This window comes from Pimephales promelas, chromosome 7 (assembly GCF_988280905.1).
Source record: "Pimephales promelas chromosome 7, fPimPro1.hap1.1, whole genome shotgun sequence".
Classification (NCBI taxonomy): Eukaryota; Metazoa; Chordata; class Actinopteri; order Cypriniformes; family Leuciscidae; genus Pimephales; species Pimephales promelas.
This window is the reverse complement of record NC_142775.1, coordinates 39,318,544-39,330,073: the sequence shown is the minus strand read 5'-3', so window position 1 is coordinate 39,330,073 and position 11,530 is coordinate 39,318,544. Positions and strand designations below refer to the sequence as shown.

The window sequence follows — 11,530 nt, the reverse complement described above, 5'->3', positions numbered from 1 at the left end:
CATTTGGTTAATTATAATGTTGGCCAAAAATAATCGTTTTATGTTACCTTTTACATTATTTTTTTTCTTATTTTTTTTTTATGATTTTTTTAAACATAAAATCTTACAGGGGCGAATCCAGGTTGACACTTTCCCACAGTCATTTCGATGGCAAAAAGTATCTTTAAAAATATTCATCGAGTAGCCTAAAAGTGACAACTTGCCCTGAACTCCAGTATAACTTGTGTTATACAATTTAACAAACCTGTTTCTCTAAGCAGCGGTGACAAAAGAGCTTAATTTCGAGCACATTTACCAAGAATTGTATTGTTACCATGATTAAAATAAGCGTGTTGACTCTTTACCCCGCCCACCGGTCACATCTGGCCTCCCCATTGGAGAACGCTTGCGTCCATCACATTACGACAGCGCTCTGACGTTAAGTTGCGTGACGTCTTTCCGTCATATCCTCCTCACCGCGTTTTTCGAAGTAGATGATCAAGCATCAAGTTTATCTCTATAACCAATGATATTTAGCCTGATTTTCACGCGTTCGTTAACATTATTATTTAAAAAAACATTAAATAACTCGTTTGAATCAACTTGATTTGTCAGTGTTATACCCTCTATGGTCTGAACTGCCGACAACATCAAGAAGCAGAATATGTTAACAGCGGTACTGGAAGCAGACTGAGAAGATTTCAGTAACAAGTTGATGTATGTTAATATGTGAACGCTTAAAATACGACATGTATGTGTTGTGCGTTGTAGGAAGAAACTCATAAGCCTGTGTGTGTGTGTGTGTGTGAAGATTGTTTCAAAGCAGCTTTACGATAACAGGAAAATAATGCAACAAAGTTTGTTTCTGCTGTACAGCAGCTCTAGAAGAAAATAGCGTCATAGTTCAGTTAAGTAACCATTTTTTTGGTTGTAAAAAAGTTAATTAAATTCTTTTAAATATATATATATATATATATATATATATATATATATATATATATATATATATATATATATATATATATATAGCTGCTATGGAGAAAACAGTGACGTCATCGTCCAGCTCAGTTCAGTTCTCATATGGTGTCAATGCAGACAGATCAATAAAATTGTTGAAATTAAGTGTCCCCAACTAAGTAAGCCAAAGGCAACAGTGGCAAGGAGCAAAAACTTCATCTGTGTGTGTGTTTGGGGGTGTCTCTTATGTTTGTGCTATTTTGTGCTAATCACTAGCAGCAGCAGCGATGTCTCTGAGTCTGACACCGGAGCAGCAGCGGAGGATAGAAGAGAACAGAAAGCGAGCTCTGGCCAGAAGAGCTGAGAAACAGGCTCAACTTACCTCTGGATCTGCCCAAACCCACCACACACAGCCCATCTCTGCAGATCCAGGCCCAGCAAAGAAGTTTGCATCTGATCGGGCACATCCAGGGGCACCTGCTCATGCAGCACGACAGGTGAGCACTCATTCCTGAACTCAAAAATTACTCTGATACAGTTAAATTTTGATGCTTTGCTCAATAACTTAAAAGGTTAGTTCACTCAAAAATTCTCACCCTCAAGCCATCTTAGGGTGTATATGACTTTCTTCTGTCAGACAAACAGTTATATTAAATATATCCTGGTGTTTACAAGCTTTATAATGGCATTTAAAGCATTTATAACTTTACAAACTATAATCGGTGGGATGTTGATGGCACAGTGGATAAGACTTATGCCTTTGGTGTGAGAGACCCGGGTTCGAATCCACTGTGAGACACCAATGTGTCACTGAGGAAGACACTTAACCCCTAGTTGCTCCAGAGGCGTGCGACCTCTGACATATATAGCAATTGTAAGTCGCTTTGGATATAAGTGTCAGCTAAATGAATAAATGTTAAGGTAACGGATCTACACGAGTCTAGTTCTGGCGGAAGAGTGACCTCTGACCCTTTAAAGGGATAGTTTCCCCAAAAATTACAATTATGTCATTATTTGCTCACACAATCTTTTGATATTTTGAAGGATGTCGGTAACCAAACCGTTGATGGACCCATGGAAAAAAATACTATGGAAGTCAATGGGGTTCATCAACTGTCTGGCTATAAACAATCTTCAAAATATCTTCTTTTGTGTTCAGTTTTAGGGTGAACTATCCCTTTAAGAAATGTCAAATACGAGGCTGGCTGTCAATCACTTACCAAATGACTACTTCAACCAAAAATACTTTAGACATACATGATCATAAAAAAAATAAAAAAAAAATCTTTTCAACTGTATGCATTTTGTAATTTTAAGTTAGTGTTTGAATTGTGTGCCCATAATTGCTTTTATTATACATAACAGAATTATTTGTGGAATACAGTAGTGTTTTGGGGGGTTAAGAGACTCATTTAAAGGTGCCATTTACACATAAAGTTTATATCATACTCGATTACTAGGCAGTCCCTCCAGAAAAACGCGATTATGCGATCGCTGAATTCAATGCAAAATCAGCCAAAGTCCGCATATTTATGCGAGGGCCGCATTTTTTCAAATACGCCGCACTTTCGCCGCATAAATTGCCGATTTCCGTGCAGAATATGCGGGGTTTGCATAATTTCATAATCCTCGCATTTTCGTTGCAAAAAAGTCACATGTATCTTAGCAGAAAGTTGAAAAATGTTGCGTTTGCTTCACACAAGAGCCGCCATTTCCTCCTGTTTCCATGGGGACGTTATGAAGTGACGCAATTACGCGACGCCAGACAGACTCACGGAGGCGATTGACATATATATACAGTATAACTGTCTGTCACACGTTCTACCGTCACATCGTTACTTAATAAACAACATAAGATAAAAGAAGTAGCATCAAACAGAAATTACCCGCACACACTGGGTGTTTGAGACGCACATATAGCCTAACACTGCAGAGAGTTCAACAGGGAGCGCGCAGCTCTTAAAGGGGCCACACCTTATTTACACTCGTTACAGTCTGAAATAAAACAAGATGAGAAATTAAATATTCCCAGCACTTTCTATCATGTAGTATGCTTGCTTATCAAAGGAAGTAATAAGAAATGACTCTTACATTAGCCTAGTGAGAACAGGGTGTTGAGGGAATCACTTTTTTTCTCTTTTTCATCAAACCGCAATTTTTGCAAGTTCCCTCAATTTTTGCAAATTCCTGCAATTTCATCGCATAAAATTGCATAAATTTACGGTATGATGCTGGCAACCTCAGCTGCCAGTAGTTTACCGCGTAATCAATCAATTTTTGCCCGCAACAATCACAAAAAAAACTCTGCGTTTTTCTGGAAGGACTGAATACTATTATGGTAAATGTTATATATAAATCGCAAATTTTTTCACAAATTTTTGGAAATTACCACCACAAAATCAGTCATTTTGATCGCAAAAATCACACAAAAAAATCGTGAAATCCTGGAGGGACTGACTAGGTAGAAAAGTGTGTTTTGGGTGTGTGTGTCTTAAGGTCTATGCTCATTTTTGCAGACTCAGCCCTTAAACTCTAAAGGTCCCTGTATCAAGACGACGCCTCCAACTTCCAACACTGCTTCTCCGACTTGCAGCTTTTATGGACAGGCGGACAAATCGACAACAGGAGGAAAGCGAGCATGTAAACTCCCAGAAGCAGGAGGAAATATCCCTACAAAGAAGCCGACGGTGTCCGTGAAAGGGAGATGCGTGTCGCACACAGAGAACCGTTTCCGAGTGGAGATCGGCTACCATGCTGACCTCATCACGGCATTCAAAAGCATTCCCTCCAAGAACTATGGTGAGTACAGACGACGTGTCCATTTACACAGAGTTTAAAGCGTGCAAATGTACACTGCCGCTCAAAAGTTTTTTAATGTTTTTTAAAGAAGTATACTTTCCTATATAATGCAATAAAAAATATTTCACTATATTGCAGATTTTTTGTATTTTTAATCACATAAATGCAGATTTGGTGTGCAGAAGAGACTTCCTTAAAAGATTGTACCGATCAAAAAACTTCTGAACGGCATTGTATGCTGAGGAAAATGCGTATAATATTTGTCATTTCTCTGCTGTCACAGATCCTGCTACAAAAATGTGGAACTTCAGCCTTGAGGACTACCAGATGCTCAGTACGTCTTCATGAGCGTATTTAAGTATATCTACCTGTACATCTATTCAAATTAGTGCTGGACGAATAAACACATCCAAAATAAAAGTTTGTATTTACATAATATATGTGTGTGTAGTGTGTATAAATATTTTGTATATATAAATACACACACATGCATGTAGATATTTAAGAAAAATGTGTTATTTATATATAAGATATTTATATATAATATAAATTATATATAAATATTAGGGCTGTCAAACGATTAATCGCGATTAATCGCATCCAAAATAAAAGTTTGTGTTTACATAATATATGTGTATGTAGTGTGTATAAATATTTTGTATATATAAATACACACATTCATGTATATATTTAAGAAAAATGTGTTATTTATAAATAACATATTTATATATAATATAAATTATGTATAAATATTAGGGCTGTCAAATGATAAATCGCGATTAATCGCATCCAAAATAAAAGTTTGTGTTTACATAATATATGTGTGTGTAGTGTGTATAAATATTTTGTATATATAAACACACACATTCATGTATATATTTAAGAAAAATGTGTTATTTATAAATAACATATTTATATATAATATAAATTATGTATAAATATTAGGGCTGTCAAATGATAAATCGCGATTAATCGCATCCAAAATAAAAGTTTGTGTTTACATAATATATGTGGGTGCACTGTGTATAATTATTTTGTATATATATAAATACACGTGCATATATATTTACGAAAAAAATATTATTTATATATAAAATATTTATATTTATATATAAATATATATACATGAAAATGTTTCTTAAATATATACGAGCATGTGTGTGTATTTATATATATAAAATAATGATACACAGTGTATTATGTAAACACAAACTTTTATTTTGGATGCGATTAATCGCGATAATATATACATGCAAATATTTCTTAAAGGTGGGGTATGTGATTTTCTTTTTTGACCATTTTTTTCCTAAATCTCTTCCTAACCCACTTACAGCCACTTAGAAGCACTGAAATGAAAATTAAGCATTTAATCATCTGTGGAACGGGCAAAACTCCAGCCAATCATTTCCGAGACCACCTAGAATCATTGGGAAGTAAGTGCGTCAATCAAACGGTCGTACCATGCCCCCTCCCTCTCGCTCGTGTCCCCTTTGTGCGCATATTTAAAGCTCGTGACCCAGTCACAGTACGTGCAAGTCGCCCCGGTACAGAGTAAGTGCAGTCTCGCACATCTGAGTTTTGCAGATGCATGATTGCACGTTTTAAGTTGTGTATTTTCAAAATCGTTTCGCAAATCCCATACCCTACCTTTTAAATATATTCATGAATATTACAAAATAATTACACACATATATTATGTAAACAAACTTTTATTTTGGATGGCACAGCCCTCCATCTATCTGGTGTAGCGCAGGGTGTAATGGTGTTGGTTTGTGTTTCAGTGGAGCAGGCAGTGAGTATCCCCTCCGTCTCTCTGAAACCTCTGGCTGGGATGGAAGGGCTGAATATTTCAGCGTCCACCAGTCGCCCTAAAGATGCGGCAGCTCTGGCAGCTCTGATGCGACTCTGTCAGGGTTGGCAGAAACCAGGAGCCACGATAAGGGGCAAGTGTGTTTTAGTGTCTCGCTCTCGGCTGGAAGTCGATATTGGATACCAGGCTGATGTTATTGGGATCTTCAAGCAAATGCCGTCCAAATGTTACGGTGAGTGAAATAAATGTATTGCCAAATAAGTAAGAAGTCACTTTCAATGAATTGGGTAGATAAATGATCAAAATTTGATTTTCCATTCAACAATTGGTCGTTTAATTGACTAAGTCAAACACATTTTTACATGAACTGTTTTATTTTCTCTTAATTTTATAAGGTTTGAAACCTCATGAGGCATCTTTATAAAATTAATTCTGGTAGAAGATTTTTTAATTTCTTATAATATACATCCAAATGAAATTTATACAATTTAAAAGGTATGCAATAAACGGTTACTTACAGATTTAGCCTAAATGAAGTTGCCACTTTGGTGACTAGATCATTTTTAATCCGTTTTCGGAATAATTTTGTTATTGGCAAACTTACGTTTCCCATAAATGAAAGACAAAAGTTTGTTTGATTTATTTATATATATATATATACAGGGGTCGAGTGGTTGAATTTGATGAACTATTCCAAATGATGTCACTTCCTGGGTGACACGATGTTAAGGCATAAGAAAAGAAAAATCCTGTTGTAACAGGGTTGCGTGCAAAATGGACGACAAACTAAATATGACAGTTAAATAAAATAATTAAAATATCTTTTTTTAAATGTATGTATTTATATTTAATATTATATAAAATATATAAATATTTATTTATTTAATTAGAAATATTTTTTAAATATTTAATTTATTTAGTATTTAATTTATTTAATATTATAAATTTATATATTTACACACTCCCCAAAAAAAAAAACCATAGGATTTGTGCCTTGGCTGCTTTTAAAAAAAAATAATGGGTCACCGAAGTGTGTGGAAAGTTCCAGAAGGCATTGACAGGTATCATGTCATCATTTTATTCTTTGTTTGAATATTATTAGACATGAAGAGCAGAAAGTGGACTTTCCTTCTGGAGGACTACGGACAGCTCAGTGAGTTCATTTGATTTAAATGAATTCTTTATTCATGTACTTGTTTATGTTTTGGCCTTAAAGTTGAGTACCATATTTTCTCTAATATACAGTAAGTCACTTTTTTTAATCATCTAAAACTTGGATTGGTGCCAAATGACATGAGCTCAAGTTTATTTCTTACTAGTTTCAGTTTTGTATGTTGTTTTATATTTTTCATTCCTGTTCTGAATACCATTATATGAATACGTTTGAATATTAATATGGTATTTATATATATAAATGTTTTATTTAATTTACTGTTGTTTTTTTTTAACATAATTTCTGAATGTAATAAGAAAATGTGACTTGTGCACTGATGCAACCTATTTATAATTTTAGCACATGCAATTTTGACGTGGTGTAACCTCTATCCCTCTTGGCTCATGATGTCTTGTGTGTACTGTAGTGGTGGATCTGAACGAGCTGTCTGCGGTGGAGATTGAGCCGTTACCTCACGCTGTGCTCCAGTCCTTCTCCTCTCAGTTTGAGAAGAGCGAGTCCCAAGCTCCAGTCCTTCCTGAGGCCGATCTCTCACACGTAGATCAACATCTCACTCGCAGCCTCATGCCCTTCCAGAGAGACGGAGTCAAGTAGGTCTCCATTACCACACATCGCTTGGTTAGATAGAAAGTTAGTTGGTGCATTGGTAACACCAGGGAATGCATGAACTGATATGAATGTATACTTTGAATGCAATGCAATTCTCTTTGGATTAAAGCAACTGCTAAATGCATAAAATGCATGAATTTAATGTCATGTTTTCTAATGTGTCAGCTTTGCAGTGTCCAGACAGGGCCGTTTGCTTCTGGCTGATGACATGGGCCTGGGGAAAACGATCCAGGCCATCTGCATCGCTGCCTATTACAGGAGTGAGTGGCCTCTGCTGGTGGTCGCCCCGTCCTCCGTGCGCTTCACATGGGCTGAGGTACACACACTTACTTTTAGACTTTTAGAGTGGAGGGACGTCTTTTTGAGGATGCATGTCACACCTATACTATCGTTTTTGCTCAAGTCTGATCAAAAATACAGTAAAAACAGTGACATATATAAAACTCAAAATATATTTTAAAATGTAATCTATTCCTGTGAATTTCCAGCATCATTACTCCAGTCTTCAGTGTCACATGATCCTTCAGAAACCACTTAATATGATGATTTGCTGCTTTCAAATTTGAAAACGGTCGTGCTGCTTCATTTTGTGGAAACTGATACATTTGTTTCAAGATTCTTTGATTAATAGAAAGTTCAAAAGAACAAAAGAAGAATTTATTTGAAGTAGACACTGACATTTCTGATCAACTTAATGCATCTTTGCTGAACAAAAGAGTAGATCATACTGGTTAAAAAAACTATTTCCATCTGAGAAAAAACTATTTCCATCTGATGAGATTCAGAATAAACAGTATTTGTGTGACTGCCCGTGACAGATACATTATTTTTCATATTTTTCATGGGTTTCAAGCAGTTGTGATAACGCAGGAGCACAGCTACAATTATATATATATATATATATATATATATATATATATATATGTGGTCACATGTTAACCTAAGCACTAATAATCTTTATACGTTATTAAATAATACTCAATATTTAAGAGAATAAAAGTAGAATATATCACTCCCATTCTGTTAGTACCATAACACGCTTGTTTTCTACATTAGAATAGTGGACTGTTTATAATTGTGTGTTTATTAAAAAAGTACAATAAATTCAAAATAAATGGCGTCTGTGTTTCTACACTCTTGAAAAGCTCACCAGCTGTCAGGTCATCTTTTTATAAGCAGATGCCTGATGTGAAATCTGATTTATTAATTCATATTTTCCGTCGCTGCACCCTTGAGGAAGGACAAATCCTCCTCTTCCCCAGCAGGGATTCGTCATGGTATGTTTTAAAGTTTGAAGGGAAATGCTGAAGATTTTGCAGTGTTCCTTTGTAAGTCACACAAATCAACAAATAGCAGAAAAAGTCACTCAAAGACACTGATTTTTCCCTCAGGCTTTCCGCCGGTGGCTGCCATCCGTGAGAGCCGACAGCATTAATGTGGTGGTTACAGGCAGAGACAGCCTGCGCTCCGGTCTCATCAACATCATCAGCTACGACCTGCTCAACAAGATGGACAAACAGCAGCCGTCCAGCCCTTTCAGTGTCATCATTATGGTGAGAGCGGAGATGCTCTAATCGCTCTCATTTCCTGACTGAACTTTTGTGTCTATACCCATGTTTCAATCACCTATTTTTCATGCGCATTTTGAGATATTGCATAAAAAACGCAGGTTGCAAATGCGAATATGCGCTCAATCCAGGCTAACGTTTTTGCTCTGTTTTTCTGAATTAACAAGTAAATTATCTCTGAATTACAAGATAATTTTTCATGGAAAATATGTTTTTGCTCTGTTTTTTCTAAATTAACGAGTTAATTATCTCAGAATTACAAGATATTTTTAATGAAAAAAACAATTTGCTCTGTTTTTCTGAATTAACAAGTAAATTATCTCTGAATTACGAGATATTTTTTCATGGAAAATATGTTTTTGCTCTGTTTTCATCAAACTCAAAATTTCAAATGGCACTTAGAGGCTTTTGCATCTGAACTCTTCATATGAAGAGTTCAGATGCAAAAGCCTCTAAATGCCATTTGAAATTTTCTTCAAAAATGATCATTTTTATCAAGCTTGTATATTTAAGTTCAGTGATTTCACTTAAATGGCAATGAAGATTACCTATTAATTGTTATTTAAGTGAAATTACTGAACTTGAATATACAAGTTTGATAAAAATCATAATTAAAGAAGAAAATTTCAAATGGCATTTAGAGGCTTTTGCATCTGAACTCTTCATATATATATATATATATATATATATATATATATATATATACCTGTGTGTATATATATATATATATATATATATAATAAAATATATAATAATAATAACAATAATAATATATATATATATAAATAAGAAATTACAGAGAGAGGGAGATGTAGGATGTCACAATTAGTTCTTCTAACAGAATGTTTGCAATTTTTGTCCAGCTCTGAATAGTATTGTCTTTTTACCATATTTTTGATCAAATAAATGCAGTATTAATGAGCACAAGAGTTTTTGTTTTTTTGTTCTCAAAAAGTTTTAAAAAACATAGCCACCTACTCAGCATCCCTATATCCTTCACATATAAAAACTTTTAAAAGCTCTTTTGAGCTCTTCCAAGTTGGATCCAGCAGCAGGATGTGATCTGAATTCTTCCTGTTTTCTGTTTGTTGTTTGTTTGTTTGTTTCTGTACAGGACGAGTCTCACTTCCTGAAGAACATGAAAACTGCTCGCTGTCGGGCGGCTCTTCCTCTGCTCAAGGTTTGCTGATTCAGGCTTATTTTAGGCATCTTTTATAGAGGTGAATTTTAAAACACTGCGGTTTGGTTGATCCAGGTTTAATTTATACATCGAACTCATCTGCACAAAAAAAAAAAAAAGATAATAATGCAGTGATGAAAAGCTGCTAATGAAAGATGTGTGATGAAACAGGCCGCTAAGAGAGTGATCCTGCTTTCGGGAACGCCTGCCATGTCCAGACCGGCCGAACTCTACACTCAGATCCTGGCGGTCAGGCCTTCCCTGTTCCCACGCTTCCATGACTTCGGCACACGCTACTGTGATGCCAAACAGGTGCGTCCATCTCATTACAGGTGTGTGTTCTTGATCAGATCTTCATGGTTCATGCACGCATACCCAGTTGTCCACCTCTGTTGCCATGGTTACTATGGCAGTGTGAGCGGAAACCGAAAATAATAATTTTATATTTGTACTGATATATAATAACAGAATTTTAGCCAAATTTTGCAGCCCTACTAACAAGTACAGCAAACCCGGATTATTTTTTACGGAGGCGTATTGCATTCACTTGAAGAAAAAAAAAAATCTGCTCTGTTTTTCTGAATTAACGAGTTAATTATCTCAGAATTACGAGATATTTTTTCATGGAAAATACGTTTTTGCTATGTTTTTCTGAATTAACAAATTAATTATCTCTGAATTACGAGATATTTTTTAAAATATAAAAAATGTTTGCTCTGTTTTTCTGAATTAACAAGTTAATTATCTCAGAATTTCGAGATATTTTTTAATGGAAAAAACTATTTGCTCTGTTTTTCTGAATTAACAAGTTAATTATCTCTGAATTACGAGATATTTTTTAATGGAAAAAATGTTTGCTCTGTTTTTCTGCATTAAAAAGTTAATTATCTCAGAATTACGAGATATTTTTCATGGAAAAAACGTTTTTGCTCTGTTTTTCTGAATTAACGACTTAATTATCTCAGAATTACGAGATAGTTTTTAATGGAAAAAACAATTTGCTCTGTTTAATTATATAACAATTAACAATTTGCTAAGTTAATTATCTCTGAATTACGAGAGAATTTTTCATGGAAAAAAGTTTTTGCTCTGTTTTTCTGAATTAACGAGTTAATTATCTCTGAATTACGAGATATTTTTTAATGGAAAAAAACAATTTGCTCTGTTTTTATGAATTAACAAGTTAATTATCTCAGAATTACGAGATATTTTTTCATGGGAAAAACATTTTTGCTCTGTTTTTCTGAATTAACGAGTTAATTATCTCAGAATTACCAGATAATTTTTCATGGAAAAAACAATTTGCTCTGTTTTTCTGAATTAACGAGTTAATTATCTCAAAATTACCAGATAATTTTTCATGGAAAAACAATTTGCTCTGTTTTTCTGAATTAACGAGTTAATTATCTCAGAATTACGAGATAGTTTTTAATGGAAAAAACAATTTGCTCTGT

At 34.6% G+C, this 11,530-nt stretch overlaps 1 protein-coding gene across 2 annotated transcripts in view; it reads left to right on the top strand.

Annotated features, from left to right (window-relative positions):
* Window positions 1–1,215: 1,215 nt before the first annotated feature.
* The window catches only part of LOC120487239 (SNF2 related chromatin remodeling annealing helicase 1), a 17,283-nt gene continuing 6,968 nt past the window's right edge, over window positions 1,216–11,530 (top strand). For both annotated transcript variants that reach the window (XM_039683529.2, XM_089133456.1), the window contains exons 1-10: window positions 1,216–1,433; window positions 3,453–3,735; window positions 4,019–4,069; window positions 5,517–5,777; window positions 6,648–6,698; window positions 7,126–7,309; window positions 7,494–7,644; window positions 8,720–8,881; window positions 10,011–10,076; window positions 10,248–10,388. In XM_039683529.2, coding sequence (XP_039539463.2) covers window positions 1,224–1,433; window positions 3,453–3,735; window positions 4,019–4,069; window positions 5,517–5,777; window positions 6,648–6,698; window positions 7,126–7,309; window positions 7,494–7,644; window positions 8,720–8,881; window positions 10,011–10,076; window positions 10,248–10,388 — 1,560 coding nt within the window. In that variant the 5' untranslated portion in view covers window positions 1,216–1,223. The remainder of the gene's footprint in view (window positions 1,434–3,452; window positions 3,736–4,018; window positions 4,070–5,516; window positions 5,778–6,647; window positions 6,699–7,125; window positions 7,310–7,493; window positions 7,645–8,719; window positions 8,882–10,010; window positions 10,077–10,247; window positions 10,389–11,530) is intronic.